The sequence below is a fragment of the Oncorhynchus kisutch genome, unplaced genomic scaffold, assembly GCF_002021735.2.
Source record: "Oncorhynchus kisutch isolate 150728-3 unplaced genomic scaffold, Okis_V2 scaffold744, whole genome shotgun sequence".
NCBI classification, from domain to species: Eukaryota; Metazoa; Chordata; class Actinopteri; order Salmoniformes; family Salmonidae; genus Oncorhynchus; species Oncorhynchus kisutch.
The window spans coordinates 52-20,000 of record NW_022262689.1 but is presented as its reverse complement, the minus strand read 5'-3'; the positions used below and the strand labels follow the sequence as shown (position 1 = coordinate 20,000).

General features: G+C 45.6%; 1 protein-coding gene across 1 annotated transcript in view; it reads left to right on the top strand.

Moving 5' to 3' along the window:
* The window catches only part of LOC109886525 (mast/stem cell growth factor receptor kita-like), a 97,054-nt gene extending 77,459 nt beyond the window's left edge, over positions 1-19,595 (top strand). Inside the window, exons 17-21 of the mRNA XM_031816109.1 lie at positions 9,507-9,629; positions 10,192-10,303; positions 14,847-14,946; positions 15,966-16,071; positions 17,885-19,595. Coding sequence (XP_031671969.1) covers positions 9,507-9,629; positions 10,192-10,303; positions 14,847-14,946; positions 15,966-16,071; positions 17,885-18,007 — 564 coding nt within the window. The 3' untranslated portion in view covers positions 18,008-19,595. The remainder of the gene's footprint in view (positions 1-9,506; positions 9,630-10,191; positions 10,304-14,846; positions 14,947-15,965; positions 16,072-17,884) is intronic.
* Positions 19,596-19,949: the final 354 nt, after the last annotated feature.

Below are 19,949 nucleotides of genomic sequence, written 5' to 3'. Positions count from 1 at the left end.
TTTTTTTTGCACCGCTCGTAGTTAGCCACTGATTATTTCCAAACCACTCATTGTTGAATTTGCGATTTTACGTCCAATGACTGATCAGTACCGATCTGTTTTATCGACAATTTCTCTTCATACGACAAGGATTGAAAAGGATTTGCTTTGTAGGTTGATTCATGATGCTTAGATTTGGAAAGTAACATGATAAGTCCAATCAAAGCTACAGTCGATATAACGTGATTTGACGTCATTTTATCTGTGGCCAATGACCTTGAGCCTTCTTGGACGAGCACTTCTAATGTAAATCTATGGCAGCACTCAAAAGGGGAATTTAACTGCCTAGCTCTCCCTGTAGATTCTGCGGTGACTTAGTGTCCACATGAGTGACAGACCACTGAGCCAATCACAGCGCAACTATAGAAGATTACCAACCCCCATACACTCTGTACACTCTGTACTGAGCTGGGATGCAAACACCTGCATTTTGGAGCTGCTTCACTCAAGAAAACAGTAGCGGTGCCTGAGTCAAATCACTGAGGAAACCAGCACCAAAAGCCATATAACAACCTGTGTGTTGAGATAATTACCTTGTTTGCTCTACAACCTGTTTAGTTCATATGCCTTGACACAGTGATATATAGGCCTAAGGGCCTATAGACACAGTGATATATAGGCCTAAGGGCCTATAGACACAGTGATATATAGGCCTAAGGGCCGATAGACACAGTGATATATAGGCCTAAGGGCCTATAGACACAGTGATATATAGGCCTAAGGGCCTATAGACACAGTGATATATAGGCCTAAGGGCCTATAGACACAGTGATATATAGGCCTAAGGGCCTATAGACACAGTGATATATAGGCCTAAGGGCCTATAGACACAGTGATATATAGGCCTAAAGGGACGAGTCAAATCACTGGGGAAACCAGCAGCCAAATCCAAGCTGGCTTCCTTTGACACTGTTTATTGGTGCGCCAGGACCAATCACAGTTTAGCTCAACGCTGATTGGCTATTATTTTATACTTTTCCTTTTGATCAAAGGGGAGGCCAAATGCTCGCTGGCTTCCGTTGCTTTCAATGCTTCCTGGCGGCAACATTGTCATACTCTTTTTGACCACACAGCATCAGATAGATTGCCAACACATAGAGAGACAGAGGGGGCGCTGTTTCACTCACTCAGACGCTATCTCCTGTGAGATGATACAATTCAGCCTCTGGAGAGTTGAAGGATAAAATATGAAATAGAGAGAGACGAAAAATATATTATTTTATAGGTTTTAGTTCTTGTTTTTATTTTGGCTTCTGTCAAGACAGAGACCATGTTTGTATACGGCTTTATTAACTCAAGGATTTGTTTATTTATTTATTTATTTTATATGTTGTTTGCAAACTGATATGTGACATGGAATTAATGCCAAAATAAAATGCTAAACAGGCAACTTTTTGTGTTTTATGTTGTGTTATGTAGCTTAACAAGTGGGGCTCTGCCCTGAATGACAGGTCTCCACTGAGTTAGAGATGTTATGTAGCTTAACAAGTGGGGCTCTGCCCTGAATGACAGGTCTCCACTGAGTTAGAGATGTTTTGTAGCTTAACAAGTGGGGCTCTGCCCTGAATGACAGGTCTCCACTGAGTTAGAGATGTTTTGTAGCTTAACAAGTGGGGCTCTGCCCTGAATGACAGGTCTCCACTGAGTTAGAGATGTTTTGTAGCTTAACAAGTGGGGCTCTGCCCTGAATGACAGGTCTCCACTGAGTTAGAGATGTTTTGTAGCTTAACAAGTGGGGCTCTGCCCTGAATGACAGGTCTCCACTGAGTTAGAGATGTTTTGTAGCTTAACAAGTGGGGCTCTGCCCTGAATGACAGGTCTCCACTGAGTTAGAGATGTTTTGTAGCTTAACAAGTGGGGCTCTGCCCTGAATGACAGGTCTCCACTGAGTTAGAGATGTTTTGTAGCTTAACAAGTGGGGCTCTGCCCTGAATGACAGGTCTCCACTGAGTTAGAGATGTTTTGTAGCTTAACAAGTGGGGCTCTGCCCTGAATGACAGGTCTCCACTGAGTTAGAGATGTTTTGTAGCTTAACAAGTGGGGCTCTGCCCTGAATGACAGGTCTCCACTGAGTTAGAGATGTTTTGTAGCTTAACAAGTGGGGCTCTGCCCTGAATGACAGGTCTCCACTGAGTTAGAGATGTTTTGTAGCTTAACAAGTGGGGCTCTGCCCTGAATGACAGGTCTCCACTGAGTTAGAGATGTTTTGTAGCTTAACAAGTGGGGCTCTGCCCTGAATGACAGGTCTCCACTGAGTTAGAGATGTTTTGTAGCTTAACAAGTGGGGCTCTGCCCTGAATGACAGGTCTCCACTGAGTTAGAGATGTTTTGTAGCTTAACAAGTGGGGCTCTGCCCTGAATGACAGGTCTCCACTGAGTTAGAGATGTTTTGTAGCTTAACAAGTGGGGCTCTGCCCTGAATGACAGGTCTCCACTGAGTTAGAGATGTTTTGTAGCTTAACAAGTGGGGCTCTGCCCTGAATGACAGGTCTCCACTGAGTTAGAGATGTTTTGTAGCTTAACAAGTGGGGCTCTGCCCTGAATGACAGGTCTCCACTGAGTTAGAGATGTTTTGTAGCTTAACAAGTGGGGCTCTGCCCTGAATGACAGGTCTCCACTGAGTTAGAGATGTTTTGTAGCTTAACAAGTGGGGCTCTGCCCTGAATGACAGGTCTCCACTGAGTTAGAGATGTTTTGTAGCTTAACAAGTGGGGCTCTGCCCTGAATGACAGGTCTCCACTGAGTTAGAGATGTTTTGTAGCTTAACAAGTGGGGCTCTGCCCTGAATGACAGGTCTCCACTGAGTTAGAGATGTTTTGTAGCTTAACAAGTGGGGCTCTGCCCTGAATGACAGGTCTCCACTGAGTTAGAGATGTTTTGTAGCTTAACAAGTGGGGCTCTGCCCTGAATGACAGGTCTCCACTGAGTTAGAGATGTTTTGTAGCTTAACAAGTGGGGCTCTGCCCTGAATGACAGGTCTCCACTGAGTTAGAGATGTTTTGTAGCTTAACAAGTGGGGCTCTGCCCTGAATGACAGGTCTCCACTGAGTTAGAGATGTTTTGTAGCTTAACAAGTGGGGCTCTGCCCTGAATGACAGGTCTCCACTGAGTTAGAGATGTTTTGTAGCTTAACAAGTGGGGCTCTGCCCTGAATGACAGGTCTCCACTGAGTTAGAGATGTTTTGTAGCTTAACAAGTGGGGCTCTGCCCTGAATGACAGGTCTCCACTGAGTTAGAGATGTTTTGTAGCTTAACAAGTGGGGCTCTGCCCTGAATGACAGGTCTCCACTGAGTTAGAGATGTTTTGTAGCTTAACAAGTGGGGCTCTGCCCTGAATGACAGGTCTCCACTGAGTTAGAGATGTTTTGTAGCTTAACAAGTGGGGCTCTGCCCTGAATGACAGGTCTCCACTGAGTTAGAGATGTTTTGTAGCTTAACAAGTGGGGCTCTGCCCTGAATGACAGGTCTCCACTGAGTTAGAGATGTTTTGTAGCTTAACAAGTGGGGCTCTGCCCTGAATGACAGGTCTCCACTGAGTTAGAGATGTTTTGTAGCTTAACAAGTGGGGCTCTGCCCTGAATGACAGGTCTCCACTGAGTTAGAGATGTTTTGTAGCTTAACAAGTGGGGCTCTGCCCTGAATGACAGGTCTCCACTGAGTTAGAGATGTTTTGTAGCTTAACAAGTGGGGCTCTGCCCTGAATGACAGGTCTCCACTGAGTTAGAGATGTTTTGTAGCTTAACAAGTGGGGCTCTGCCCTGAATGACAGGTCTCCACTGAGTTAGAGATGTTTTGTAGCTTAACAAGTGGGGCTCTGCCCTGAATGACAGGTCTCCACTGAGTTAGAGATGTTTTGTAGCTTAACAAGTGGGGCTCTGCCCTGAATGACAGGTCTCCACTGAGTTAGAGATGTTTTGTAGCTTAACAAGTGGGGCTCTGCCCTGAATGACAGGTCTCCACTGAGTTAGAGATGTTTTGTAGCTTAACAAGTGGGGCTCTGCCCTGAATGACAGGTCTCCACTGAGTTAGAGATGTTTTGTAGCTTAACAAGTGGGGCTCTGCCCTGAATGACAGGTCTCCACTGAGTTAGAGATGTTTTGTAGCTTAACAAGTGGGGCTCTGCCCTGAATGACAGGTCTCCACTGAGTTAGAGATGTTTTGTAGCTTAACAAGTGGGGCTCTGCCCTGAATGACAGGTCTCCACTGAGTTAGAGATGTTTTGTAGCTTAACAAGTGGGGCTCTGCCCTGAATGACAGGTCTCCACTGAGTTAGAGATGTTTTGTAGCTTAACAAGTGGGGCTCTGCCCTGAATGACAGGTCTCCACTGAGTTAGAGATGTTTTGTAGCTTAACAAGTGGGGCTCTGCACTGAATGACAGGTCTCCACTGAGTTAGAGATGTTTTGTAGCTTAACAAGTGGGGCTCTGCCCTGAATGACAGGTCTCCACTGAGTTAGAGATGTTTTGTAGCTTAACAAGTGGGGCTCTGCCCTGAATGACAGGTCTCCACTGAGTTAGAGATGTTTTGTAGCTTAACAAGTGGGGCTCTGCCCTGAATGACAGGTCTCCACTGAGTTAGAGATGTTTTGTAGCTTAACAAGTGGGGCTCTGCCCTGAATGACAGGTCTCCACTGAGTTAGAGATGTTTTGTAGCTTAACAAGTGGGGCTCTGCCCTGAATGACAGGTCTCCACTGAGTTAGAGATGTTTTGTAGCTTAACAAGTGGGGCTCTGCCCTGAATGACAGGTCTCCACTGAGTTAGAGATGTTTTGTAGCTTAACAAGTGGGGCTCTGCCCTGAATGACAGGTCTCCACTGAGTTAGAGATGTTTTGTAGCTTAACAAGTGGGGCTCTGCCCTGAATGACAGGTCTCCACTGAGTTAGAGATGTTTTGTAGCTTAACAAGTGGGGCTCTGCCCTGAATGACAGGTCTCCACTGAGTTAGAGATGTTTTGTAGCTTAACAAGTGGGGCTCTGCCCTGAATGACAGGTCTCCACTGAGTTAGAGATGTTTTGTAGCTTAACAAGTGGGGCTCTGCCCTGAATGACAGGTCTCCACTGAGTTAGAGATGTTTTGTAGCTTAACAAGTGGGGCTCTGCCCTGAATGACAGGTCTCCACTGAGTTAGAGATGTTTTGTAGCTTAACAAGTGGGGCTCTGCCCTGAATGACAGGTCTCCACTGAGTTAGAGATGTTTTGTAGCTTAACAAGTGGGGCTCTGCCCTGAATGACAGGTCTCCACTGAGTTAGAGATGTTTTGTAGCTTAACAAGTGGGGCTCTGCCCTGAATGACAGGTCTCCACTGAGTTAGAGATGTTTTGTAGCTTAACAAGTGGGGCTCTGCCCTGAATGACAGGTCTCCACTGAGTTAGAGATGTTTTGTAGCTTAACAAGTGGGGCTCTGCACTGAATGACAGGTCTCCACTGAGTTAGAGATGTTTTGTAGCTTAACAAGTGGGGCTCTGCCCTGAATGACAGGTCTCCACTGAGTTAGAGATGTTTTGTAGCTTAACAAGTGGGGCTCTGCCCTGAATGACAGGTCTCCACTGAGTTAGAGATGTTTTGTAGCTTAACAAGTGGGGCTCTGCCCTGAATGACAGGTCTCCACTGAGTTAGAGATGTTTTGTAGCTTAACAAGTGGGGCTCTGCCCTGAATGACAGGTCTCCACTGAGTTAGAGATGTTTTGTAGCTTAACAAGTGGGGCTCTGCCCTGAATGACAGGTCTCCACTGAGTTAGAGATGTTTTGTAGCTTAACAAGTGGGGCTCTGCACTGAATGACAGGTCTCCACTGAGTTAGAGATGTTTTGTAGCTTAACAAGTGGGGCTCTGCCCTGAATGACAGGTCTCCACTGAGTTAGAGATGTTTTGTAGCTTAACAAGTGGGGCTCTGCCCTGAATGACAGGTCTCCACTGAGTTAGAGATGTTTTGTAGCTTAACAAGTGGGGCTCTGCCCTGAATGACAGGTCTCCACTGAGTTAGAGATGTTTTGTAGCTTAACAAGTGGGGCTCTGCCCTGAATGACAGGTCTCCACTGAGTTAGAGATGTTTTGTAGCTTAACAAGTGGGGCTCTGCACTGAATGACAGGTCTCCACTGAGTTAGAGATGTTTTGTAGCTTAACAAGTGGGGCTCTGCCCTGAATGACAGGTCTCCACTGAGTTAGAGATGTTTTGTAGCTTAACAAGTGGGGCTCTGCCCTGAATGACAGGTCTCCACTGAGTTAGAGATGTTTTGTAGCTTAACAAGTGGGGCTCTGCCCTGAATGACAGGTCTCCACTGAGTTAGAGATGTTTTGTAGCTTAACAAGTGGGGCTCTGCCCTGAATGACAGGTCTCCACTGAGTTAGAGATGTTTTGTAGCTTAACAAGTGGGGCTCTGCCCTGAATGACAGGTCTCCACTGAGTTAGAGATGTTTTGTAGCTTAACAAGTGGGGCTCTGCCCTGAATGACAGGTCTCCACTGAGTTAGAGATGTTTTGTAGCTTAACAAGTGGGGCTCTGCCCTGAATGACAGGTCTCCACTGAGTTAGAGATGTTTTGTAGCTTAACAAGTGGGGCTCTGCCCTGAATGACAGGTCTCCACTGAGTTAGAGATGTTTTGTAGCTTAACAAGTGGGGCTCTGCCCTGAATGACAGGTCTCCACTGAGTTAGAGATGTTTGTAGCTTAACAAGTGGGGCTCTGCCCTGAATGACAGGTCTCCACTGAGTTAGAGATGTTTTGTAGCTTAACAAGTGGGGCTCTGCCCTGAATGACAGGTCTCCACTGAGTTAGAGATGTTTTGTAGCTTAACAAGTGGGGCTCTGCCCTGAATGACAGGTCTCCACTGAGTTAGAGATGTTTTGTAGCTTAACAAGTGGGGCTCTGCCCTGAATGACAGGTCTCCACTGAGTTAGAGATGTTTTGTAGCTTAACAAGTGGGGCTCTGCCCTGAATGACAGGTCTCCACTGAGTTAGAGATGTTTTGTAGCTTAACAAGTGGGGCTCTGCCCTGAATGACAGGTCTCCACTGAGTTAGAGATGTTTTGTAGCTTAACAAGTGGGGCTCTGCCCTGAATGACAGGTCTCCACTGAGTTAGAGATGTTTTGTAGCTTAACAAGTGGGGCTCTGCCCTGAATGACAGGTCTCCACTGAGTTAGAGATGTTTTGTAGCTTAACAAGTGGGGCTCTGCACTGAATGACAGGTCTCCACTGAGTTAGAGATGTTTTGTAGCTTAACAAGTGGGGCTCTGCCCTGAATGACAGGTCTCTACTGAGTTAGAGATGTTTTGTAGCTTAACAAGTGGGGCTCTGCCCTGAATGACAGGTCTCCACTGAGTTAGAGATGTTTTGTAGCTTAACAAGTGGGGCTCTGCCCTGAATGACAGGTCTCCACTGAGTTAGAGATGTTTTGTAGCTTAACAAGTGGGGCTCTGCCCTGAATGACAGGTCTCCACTGAGTTAGAGATGTTTTGTAGCTTAACAAGTGGGGCTCTGCACTGAATGACAGGTCTCCACTGAGTTAGAGATGTTTTGTAGCTTAACAAGTGGGGCTCTGCCCTGAATGACAGGTCTCCACTGAGTTAGAGATGTTTTGTAGCTTAACAAGTGGGGCTCTGCCCTGAATGACAGGTCTCCACTGAGTTAGAGATGTTTTGTAGCTTAACAAGTGGGGCTCTGCCCTGAATGACAGGTCTCCACTGAGTTAGAGATGTTTTGTAGCTTAACAAGTGGGGCTCTGCACTGAATGACAGGTCTCCACTGAGTTAGAGATGTTTTGTAGCTTAACAAGTGGGGCTCTGCCCTGAATGACAGGTCTCCACTGAGTTAGAGATGTTTTGTAGCTAAACAAGTGGGGCTCTGCCCTGAATGACAGGTCTCCACTGAGTTAGAGATGTTTTGTAGCTTAACAAGTGGGGCTCTGCCCTGAATGACAGGTCTCCACTGAGTTAGAGATGTTTTGTAGCTTAACAAGTGGGGCTCTGCCCTGAATGACAGGTCTCCACTGAGTTAGAGATGTTTTGTAGCTTAACAAGTGGGGCTCTGCCCTGAATGACAGGTCTCCACTGAGTTAGAGATGTTTTGTAGCTTAACAAGTGGGGCTCTGCACTGAATGACAGGTCTCTACTGAGTTAGAGATGTTTTGTAGCTTAACAAGTGGGGCTCTGCCCTGAATGACAGGTCTCCACTGAGTTAGAGATGTTTTGTAGCTTAACAAGTGGGGCTCTGCCCTGAATGACAGGTCTCCACTGAGTTAGAGATGTTTTGTAGCTTAACAAGTGGGGCTCTGCCCTGAATGACAGGTCTCCACTGAGTTAGAGATGTTTTGTAGCTTAACAAGTGGGGCTCTGCCCTGAATGACAGGTCTCCACTGAGTTAGAGATGTTTTGTAGCTTAACAAGTGGGGCTCTGCCCTGAATGACAGGTCTCCACTGAGTTAGAGATGTTTTGTAGCTTAACAAGTGGGGCTCTGCACTGAATGACAGGTCTCCACTGAGTTAGAGATGTTTTGTAGCTTAACAAGTGGGGCTCTGCCCTGAATGACAGGTCTCTACTGAGTTAGAGATGTTTTGTAGCTTAACAAGTGGGGCTCTGCCCTGAATGACAGGTCTCCACTGAGTTAGAGATGTTTTGTAGCTTAACAAGTGGGGCTCTGCCCTGAATGACAGGTCTCCACTGAGTTAGAGATGTTTTGTAGCTTAACAAGTGGGGCTCTGCCCTGAATGACAGGTCTCCACTGAGTTAGAGATGTTTTGTAGCTTAACAAGTGGGGCTCTGCACTGAATGACAGGTCTCCACTGAGTTAGAGATGTTTTGTAGCTTAACAAGTGGGGCTCTGCCCTGAATGACAGGTCTCCACTGAGTTAGAGATGTTTTGTAGCTTAACAAGTGGGGCTCTGCCCTGAATGACAGGTCTCCACTGAGTTAGAGATGTTTTGTAGCTTAACAAGTGGGGCTCTGCCCTGAATGACAGGTCTCCACTGAGTTAGAGATGTTTTGTAGCTTAACAAGTGGGGCTCTGCCCTGAATGACAGGTCTCCACTGAGTTAGAGATGTTTTGTAGCTTAACAAGTGGGGCTCTGCACTGAATGACAGGTCTCTACTGAGTTAGAGATGTTTTGTAGCTTAACAAGTGGGGCTCTGCCCTGAATGACAGGTCTCCACTGAGTTAGAGATGTTTTGTAGCTTAACAAGTGGGGCTCTGCCCTGAATGACAGGTCTCCACTGAGTTAGAGATGTTTTGTAGCTTAACAAGTGGGGCTCTGCCCTGAATGACAGGTCTCCACTGAGTTAGAGACAGTTGTAGTTGCTGTTGTCTGTGTTTCTGTCTTCTATGTAGTTATTTCTGTATATGGTTGATTCTTTACTTTAAATGTGTGTGTGTGTGTGTGTGTGTGTGTGTGTGTGTGTGTGTGTGTGTGTGTGTGTGTGTGTGTGTGTGTGTGTCTGTGTGTGTGCCTGTGCCACTTTCTTGTGTGTGTGTGTAGTGTATCCACAGAGACCTAGCAGCCAGGAACATACTGCTGACTCAGGGTAGAGTAGCCAAGATCTGTGACTTCGGACTTGCCCGAGACATCACCACCGACTCCAACTACATCCTCAGAGGCAATGTAAGTGTGTGTGTGTGAGTATTTTTGTAATAGAAAGAGTGTGAAATACAAGAAGGTTGCTCAGGTTTTACCATCGAAGATCAACAAGTAAAAACCCAAGCATTGTAACACAACGGAATCTCAGAGGGACAGTTGAAACATCCAAATCAGTCAAATCACTGAACTATCTTTTAAAATGAATAGCCACTTCCTGTTTCACCCCGATGATGCGTTTCCTGTGGGTGTTGTCTCCCCCTGATGATGCGTTTCCCGTGGGTGTTGTCTCCCCCTGATGATGCGTTTCCCGTGGGTGTTGTCTCCCCCTGATGATGCGTTTCCCGTGGGTGTTGTCTCCCCCTGATAATGCGTTTCCCGTGGGTGTTGTCTCACCCTGATGATGCGTTTCCTTATCTTGATAGTCGTCTCTGGACAATGACTGTCAAGGTCAGGAAACATCCAAATCACTGAACTATCCCTTTTAAAATGAATTCTAAAAATGAATAGCCACTTCCTGTTTCACCCCGATGATGCGTTTCCTGTGGGTGTTGTCTCCCCCTGATGATGCGTTTCCTGTGTGTTCCAGGCCCGTCTCCCAGTGAAGTGGATGTCTCCAGAGAGTATCTTTGACGGTGTTTACACCTTGGAGAGTGATGTCTGGTCATACGGTATCCTGCTCTGGGAAATATTCTCTTTAGGTAATGGACAGTACATAACTATAGATCACCTTGGAGACTGATGTCTGGTCACATGGTAACTATAGTCACCTTGGAGACTGATGTCTGGTCACATGGTAACTATAGTCACCTTGGAGACTGATGTCTGGTCACATGGTAACTAGAGTCACCTTGGATATAGTAACCTTGGAGACTGATGTCTGGTCACATGGTAACTATAGTAACCTTGGATATAGTAACCTTGGAGACTGATGTCTGGTCACATGGTAACTATAGTCACCTTGGAGACTGATGTCTGGTCACATGGTAACTATAGATCACCTTGGAGACTGATGTCTGGTCACATGGTAACTATAGTCACCTTGGAGACTGATGTCTGGTCACATGGTAACTATAGTCACCTTGGAGACTGATGTCTGGTCACATGGTAACTCTAGTCCCCTTGGAGACTGATGTCTGGTCACATGGTAACTATAGTCACCTTGGAGACTGATGTCTGGTCACATGGTAACTATAGTCACCTTGGAGACTGATGTCTGGTCACATGGTAACTATAGTCACCTTGGAGACTGATGTCTGGTCATACGGTATCCTGCTCTGGGAAATATTCTCTTTAGGTCATGTACAGTACATAACTATAGATCACCTTGGAGACTGATGTCTGGTCACATGGTAACTATAGTCACCTTGGAGACTCTGGTCACATGGTAACTATAGTCACCTTGGAGACTGATGTCTGGTCACATGGTAACTATAGTCACCTTGGAGACTGATGTCTGGTCACATGGTAACTATAGTCACCTTGGAGGCTGTCTGGTCACATGGTAACTATAGTCACCTTGGAGACTGATGTCTGGTCACATGGTATCTATAGTCACCTAGGAAACTGGTGTCTGGTCACATGGTATCTATAGTCACCTTGGAGACTGATGTCTGGTCACATGGTATCTATAGTCACCTAGGAAACTTATGTCTGGTCACCTTGGAGAGTGATGTCTGGTCACATGGTAACTAGTCACCTTGGATATAGTCACCTTGGAGAGAGATGTCTGGTCACATGGTATCTATAGTCACCTTGGAGAGTGATGTCTGGTCACATGGTAACTATAGTCACCTTGGATATAGTAACCTTGGAGACTGATGTCTGGTCACATGGTAACTATAGTAACCTTGGAGAGTGATGTCTGGTCACATGGTAACTATAGTCACCTTGGAGACTGATGTCTGGTCACATGGTATCTATAGTCACCTTGGATATAGTAACCTTGGAGAGTGATGTCTGGTCACATGGTAACTATAGTCACCTTGGATATAGTAACCTTGGAGAGTGATGTCTGGTCACATAGTAACTATAGTAACCTTGGAGAGTGATGTCTGGTCACATGGTATCTATAGTCACCTTGGATATAGTAACCTTGGAGACTGACGTCTGGTCACATGGTAACTATAGTAACCTTGGAGAGTGATGTCTGGTCACATGGTATCTATAGTCACCTTGGATATAGTAACCTTGGAGAGTGATGTCTGGTCACATGGTATCTATAGTAACCTTGGAGACTGATGTCTGGTCACATGGTAACTATAGTCACCTTGGAGACTGATGTCTGGTCACATGGTATCTATAGTCACCTTGGATATAGTAACCTTGGAGACTGATGTCTGGTCACATGGTAACTATAGTAACCTTGGAGAGTGATGTCTGGTCACATAGTAACTATAGTAACCTTGGAGAGTGATGTCTGGTCACATGGTATCTATAGTCACCTTGGATATAGTAACCTTGGAGACTGATGTCTGGTCACATGGTAACTATAGTAACCTTGGAGACTGATGTCTGGTCACATGGTATCTATAGTCACCTTGGATATAGTAACCTTGGAGAGTGATGTCTGGTCACATGGTATCTATAGTAACCTTGGAGACTGATGTCTGGTCACATGGTAACTATAGTCACCTTGGAGACTGATGTCTGGTCACATGGTATCTATAGTCACCTTGGAGACTGATGTCTGGTCACATGGTAACTATAGTAACCTTGGATATAGTAACCTTGGAGACTGATGTCTGGTCACATGGTAACTATAGTAACCTTGGAGAGTGATGTCTGGTCACATGGTATCTATAGTCACCTTGGATATAGTAACCTTGGAGAGTGATGTCTGGTCACATGGTATCTATAGTAACCTTGGAGACTGATGTCTGGTCACATGGTAACTATAGTCACCTTGGAAACTGATGTCTGGTCACATGGTATCTATAGTCACCTTGGAGACTGATGTCTGGTCACATGGTAACTATAGTAACCTTGGATATAGTAACCTTGGAGACTGATGTTTGAGGGCATTTGGTCAACACAAACACTCCAACATAATCAATGAAAATCTCCCAATGAAAAACATACATCTTCTTCTCCAGATGAAACAGGAACACAATAGGATTATCTTTAAACTACAACACAAGTCACGGGATTGTCACCGTCTTAGTGGTTCTTCCTGGATAGCTCCTCTCTCTCGGTGGCCATTCTTAGTGGTTCTTCCTGGATAGCTCCTCTCTCTCGGTGGCCATTCTTAGTGGTTCTTCCTGGATAGCTCCTCTCTCTCGGTGGCCATTCTTAGTGGTTCTTCCTGGATAGCTCCTCTCTCTCGGTGGCCATTCTTAGTGGTTCTTCCTGGATAGCTCCTCTCTCTCGGTGGCCATTCTTAGTGGTTCTTCCTGGATAGCTCCTCTCTCTCGGTGGCCATTCTTAGTGGTTCTTCCTGGATAGCTCCTCTCTCTCGGTGGCCATTCTTAGTGGTTCTTCCTGGATCGCTCCTCTCTCTCGGTGGCCATCTTCCAGAGATATTTTTCCCCTCCACTCTCTGCTGGTTCCATTCTCTCTCTTATAGGGGAAGGAGAGTATGTCATTAGTACCGTCAGCTGTGCTTAATTGCCTCTGGTTACCTTGTCTCCCATGCCTTGTTGGGCTGCTATCCGTGAGCCCAGCCTCCCCTCTGGTTACCTCGTCTCCCATGCCTTGTTGGGCTACTATCCGTGAGCCCAGCCTCCCCTCTGGTTGCCTTGTTGGGCTACTATCCGTGAGCCCAGCCTGCCCTCTGGTTACCTGGTCTCCCATGCCTTGTTGGGCTACTATCCGTGAGCCCAGCCTGCCCTCTGGTTACCTTGTTGGGCTACTATCCGTGAGCCCAGCCTCCCCTCTGGTTGCCTTGTTGGGCTACTATCCGTGAGCCCAGCCTCCCCTCTGGTTACCTTGTCTCCCATGCCTTGTTGGACTACTATCCGTGAGCCCAGCCTGCCCTCTGGTTACCTTGTTGGGCTACTATCCGTGAGCCCAGCCTGCCCTCTGGTTGCCTTGTTGGGCTACTATCCGTGAGCCCAGTCTGCCCTCTGGTTACCTTGTTGGGCTACTATCCGTGAGCCCAGCCTGCCCTCTGGTTACCTCGTCTCCCATGCCTTGTTGGACTACTATCCGTGAGCCCAGCCTGCCCTCTGGTTGCCTTGTTGGGCTACTATCCGTGAGCCCAGCCTCCCCTCTGGTTGCCTTGTTGGGCTACTATCCGTGAGCCCAGCCTGCCCTCTGGTTGCCTTGTTGGGCTACTATCCGTGAGCCCAGCCTGCCCTCTAGTGGTCCTTCCACAAGATATTTTAATTAGAATACAGCCGTAGACAGAAGTCAAAGATCAACATACAACTGATGTCTCTCCTGAGTTGTGAACTAAAGAAAGACAGGATCTTCTATAGATCAAACCTCATGGTGTCAAACCCTGCATGTGCAGTTTAAAGACCCAGTTATTCTAAACACAAGGTTTCTGAGAACCTGTCTCAGCGGGATGTAAATATGCCCTGGTTTCAGAGGAAAACAGACGCTGTGTCTCTCTCTGTGTCTCGCTGTCATCCACAGGCCCTTTTCTCACCTCTTCTCACCGACGTGGGGCGGTGGCTTTTGGTAGAGAGCTTGTCTCTCTCTGTGTCTCTCTGTCATCCACAGTCCCCTTTTTCTCACCTCTTCTCACAGACGTGGGGCGGTGGCTTTTGGTAGAGAGCTTGTCTCTCTCTCTGTGTCTCGCTGTCATCCACAGGCCCTTTTCTCACCTCTTCTCACAGACGCGGGGCTGCAGGTTTTGGTAGAGAGCTTGGCACAGACAGAGGCTTCAATATTCAGCTATACAGTGAGCATAAGTATAAAGCAAATGATTAGTAACAACATAATCAATGGTGGGGGTCTTTAGAAGACCCTCAAAATCAACTTTAACCCTTCAGAGTGATGTCTGGGCACATGGTAACTATAGTAACCTTGGAGACTGATGTCTGGTCACATGGGAACTGTAGTAACCTTGGATACAGTCTATATACTCACACACACAAAGGCATGCAGGCACACATGTTTGGGGAATATACTAACTGTGTGTGTGTGTCTGTCTGTCTGTGTTTGTGTGTGTTTGTGTGTGTGTGTGTGTGTGTCTCTGTGTGTGTGTCTGTCTCTCTCTGTGTGTGTGTGTGTGTGTGTGTGTGTGTGTGTGTGTGTGTGTGTGTGTGTGTGTGTGTGTGTGTGTGTGTGTGTGTGTAGGCAGCAGTCCATACCCTGGTATGCAGGTGGGTTCAGCGTTCTACAGGATGATCCAGGAAGGACACAGAATGAACAGACCTGATGTGGCTCCCAGAGAAATGTAAGGAGTGTGTGTGATTTTTAAAAATGTACTTACTATGACTGAGACACAGTATGTGGTTGTCCCACCTAGCGATCTTAAGATGAAGACGCTAACTGAGAGAGTCTGCTAAATGACTCCCTACTGTAAGTCTCTCTGGATAAGAGAGTCGGCTAAATGACTCTACTATAAGTCTCTGCTAAATTACTCTCTACTGTAAGTCTCTCTGGATAAGAGAGTCTGCTAAATGACTCCCTACTGTCAGTCTCTCTGGATAAGAGAGTCTGCTAAATGACTCCCTACTGTCAGTCTCTCTGGATAAGAGAGTCTGCTAAATGACTCCCTACTGTCAGTCTCTCTGGATAAGAGAGTCTGCTAAATGACTCCCTACTGTCAGTCTCTCTGGATAAGAGAGTCTGCTAAATGACTCCCTACTGTCAGTCTCTCTGGATAAGAGAGTCTGATAAATGACTCCCTACTGTCAGTCTCTCTGGATAAGAGAGTCTGCTAAATGACTCGCTACTGTCAGTCTCTCTGGATAAGAGAGTCTGCTAAATGACTCCCTACTGTCAGTCTCTCTGGATAAGAGAGTCTGCTAAATGACTCCCTACTGTCAGTCTCTCTGGATAAGAGAGTCTGCTAAATGACTCCCTACTGTCAGTCTCTCTGGATAAGAGAGTCTGCTAAATGACTCCCTACTGTCAGTCTCTCTGGATAAGAGTCTGCTAAATGACTCCCTACTGTCAGTCTCTCTGGATAAGAGAGTCTGCTAAATGACTCCCTACTGTCAGTCTCTCTGGATCAGAGAGTCTGCTAAATGACTCCCTACTGTCAGTCTCTCTGGATAAGAGAGTCTGCTAAATGACTCGCATGTAAATTGTGCTTGTTTTGTGACCCCTATTTCTCCTCTCTCTCTCTCTCTTTGTCTCTTACTCTCTCTCTCTGTCTGTCTCTCTCTTTGTCTCTCTCTGTCTCCCTCTCTCTGTCTGTCTGTCTCTCTCTTTCTCTCTCTCTTTGTCTCTCTGTCTCTGTGTCTCTAGTTATGACATGATGTTGTCCTGTTGGAGTGAGGACCCTCTGAAGAGACCTTCCTTCAGGAAAGTAGTCGAGAGGACTGAACTACTCCTGTCAGAACACACCAAGAATGTACGTTCTGGAACTGTTCAGCATCGTTGGTTGAAAATACATCAATACATTATCAATATATGTCAATTGATGTATCAAATTGAAATGGAATCAATAACTTGGTATAATTATTTTAACTACTACTGCCAGAAAACACCAAGAATGTAGGTTCATAAATAGTATAGTTTTATATGGATTTATCGATCTACATTTACATATTAATATGAATATTCATATCCTCAAATGGTATATTTTGGAATATTTCAGTCATGTTTAATATGACATGCCTAAATTCTGTGTTGATGTTTGTCTGTTTGTGTTGATGTTTGTCTGTTTGTGTTGTGTATGTTGGTGTGTGTGGTTGTGTTGTGTATGTTGGTGTGTGTGGTTGTTGTGTGTGTGTGTTTGTCTCTTTGTGTTGTGTGTGTTGGTGTCTGTGTGTGTTGTGTATGTTGGTGTGTGTGTTTGTTGTGTGTGTTGGTGTCTGTGTGTGTTGTGTATGTTGGTGTGTGTGTTTGTGTTGTGTGTGTGTTTGTCTGTTGTTTGTTGATGTGTGTGTGTGTGTGTGTGTGTTTGTGTGTGTGTTTGTCTGTTGTTTGTTGATGTGTGTGTGTGTGTGTTTGTTGATGTGTGTGTGTGGTTGTTGTGTGTGTGTTTGTCTGTTGTTTGTTGATGTGTGTGTGTGTTTGTGTGTGTTTGTTGATGTGTGTGTGTGTGTGTGTGTGTTTGTTATGTGTGTGTTTGTGTTGTGTGTGTTTGTTGATGTGTGTGTGTTGTGTTGTGTGTGTGTTTGTCTGTTGTTTGTTGATGTGTGTGTGTGTGTGGTGTGTGTGTTGTGTGTGTGTTTGTCTGTTGATGTGTGTGTGTGTGTGTGTGTTGTGTGTGTTTGTCTGTTGTTTGTTGGTGTGTGTGTGTGTGTGTGTGTGTGTGTGTGTGTGTGTGGTGTGTGTGTGTGTGTGTGTGGTGTGTTTGTTATGTGTGTGTTTGGTGTTGTGTGTGTTTGTTGATGTGTGTGTGTTTGTGTTGTGTGTGTGTTTGTCTGTTGTTTGTTGATTGTGTGTGGTGTTTGTGGTGGTTTGTTGTTGTGTTTTGTCTGTTGTGTGTGTTTGTTGTGTGTGGTGTTGTCTGTTGATGTGTGTGTGTGTGTGTGTGTGTTTGTTGATCTGTGTTTGTGTTGTGTGTGTTGTTTGTCTGTTGTTTGTGATGTGTGTGTGTGTGTGTGTTTGTTTGTTGATGTGTGTGGTGTGTTTTGTTTGTTGATGTGTGTGTGTGTGTTTGTGTTTGTTGATGTGTGTGTGTGTGTGTTTGTTTGTTGATGTGTGTGGTGTGTTGTGTGTGTGTTTGTTTGTTGTGTGTGTGGTGTGTGTGTTGTTGATGTGTGTGTGTGTGTGTGTGGTGTTGTTGATGTGTGTGTGTGGTGTGTTTGTTTGTTGATGTGTGTGTGTTGTGTTGATGTGTGTGTGTGTGTGTTTGTTGATGTGTGTGTGTGTGTTTGTTGATGTGTGTGTGTTTGTTTGTTGATGTGTGTGTGTTGTTGTTGATGTGTGATGTGTTGTTGGTGTGTGTGTTTGTTTGTTGCTGTGTGTGTGTGTTTGTTTGTTGATGTGTGTGTGTGTGTTTGTTGATGTGTGTGTGTGTGTGTTTTTGTTTGTTGATGTGTGTGTGTGTGTTTGTTGATGTGTGTGTGTGTTTGTTTGTTGATGTGTGTGTGGTGTGTGTGTGTGTTGATGTGTGTGTTTGTCTGTTGTTTGTTGATGTGTGTGTGTGTGTGTTTGTTTGTTGATGTGTGTGTGTGTGTGTGTTTGTTTGTTGATGTGTGTGTGTGTGTGTGCAGGTGTACCTGAACCTGAGCGATGGAACTGTTCCTCCAGACCAGCAGAGGGCAGCGTCTCACAGACTGAGTCTCAGTGAGCAGCACTACGGCCCCGACACAACCACTACTGCTGAATACTGCTGATGTGTTTCTGGACTACGACACTGTCTGAATATTGGACACACTGGACACACGCATACACACACACACACACAGCACCGCCAATTTTCTGGACTATACACACACACACCAACAAACAACAGACAAACAACACACACACACACCAACAAACAACAGACAAACAACACACACACACAACAGACAAACAACAGACAAACAACACACACACACACACTCAGCACCGCCAATTTTGTGGACGAGGACACTGTCTGAATAATGGACACACTGGACACACCCTCTCTTCGTATTGATTGGTCTGTGATGCATTTCATGTAGTATGTAACCATTATCTAACCTTTATGTAACCTTTATCTAACCTTTATGTAACTAGGCAAGTCGGTTAAGAACAAATTCTTATTTACAATGACGGCCTACCCCCGGATGACGCTGGGCCAATTGTGCGCCTCCATATGGGACACAATACAATAACCTACACATTCATATACACAAGAAAATACACAATACTAAACCCTGATTGGATGTCCAGGCCTAAACCCTGATTGGATGCCCCAGGCCTAAACCCTGATTGGATGCCCCAGGCCTAAACCCTGATTGGATGTCCAGGCCTAAACCCTGATTGGATGTTCAGGCCTAAACCCTGATTGGATGTCCAGGCTAAACCCTGATTGGATGCCCCAGGCCTAAACCCTGATTGGATGTCCAGGCCTAAACCCTGATTGGATGCCCCAGGCCTAAACCCTGATTGGATGTTGAGGCCTAAACCCTGATTGGATGTCGAGGCCTAAACCCTGATTGATGTCCAGGCCTAAACCCTGATAGGAGGCCCCAGGCCTAAAACCCTGATTGGAGGCCCCAGGCCTAAAACCCTGATTGGATGTCCAGGCCTAAACCCTGATTGGATGTCCAGGCCTAAACCCTGATTGGATGTCCAGGCCTAAACCCTGATTGATTTACATTCATTAAAAAAACAGCAAAGTTGTACATTCACCAAGGATTCTAGAACTTTAGATAGACCAGGAAGTCTTGAAGTGGTGCGGTAATCATTAAGATCACTACTATTCCCCGTCCTTACGCACAAGAGCTGATTTCCTGATTCCTGATTGGGTTTCAGGATTCTAGAACTTTAGCTAGACCAGGAAGTCTTGAAGTGGTGCGGTAATCATTAAGATCACTACTATTCCCCTGTCCTTACGCAACAAGAGCTGATTTCCTGATTCCTGATTGGGTTTCAGGATTCTAGAACTTTAGCTAGACCAGGAGTCTTTAAGTGGTGCGGTAATCATTAAGATCACTACTATTCCCCGTCCTTACGCAACAAGAGCTGATTTCCACACTTCATGGAATATATTTCCTTGATAACATGTTAAATAAAAAATGGCGGTTATCGAGCCAACAATGCTGGGTGTTGCTGCACACTTGAGCAGACTGCGATCCGATTGGTCGCCCCCCCCCCCCCCTCTGTAAATAAGCCTAAAAGAAAAAGCTTTGACTATCATTTCTCTGATCATTCAGCAAGTTTCCCCTTTATCAGCATGAATAGGCCTAGAAGTTCAAAGAGATCGCTGAAAATAAAAATGGTGATTTAATGCAATATGTGAGAGGCAATATACAATACAGTATCAATACAGTATGAACTGACACAGGAGTTCGTTTAAAGAACCAATACGTTATAGGCTGACTGACACATCTATACAGCACGTAGATCTACTAACACAGCTGTTCTGACCATATACAGTATACACTATCATCATCAGAACATCTCCCAGGACATAGACATATCTGATATGGGCAGAAAGCTTAAATGCCTGGGAATCTAACTGCACGGTCCAATTTACAGTAGCTATTAGAGTGAAAGAATACCATTCTATTGTTTGAGGAGAGGGCAGAGTTATGAAATGTATCAATTAACCAATTAGGCACATTTGGGCAGACTTGATACAACATT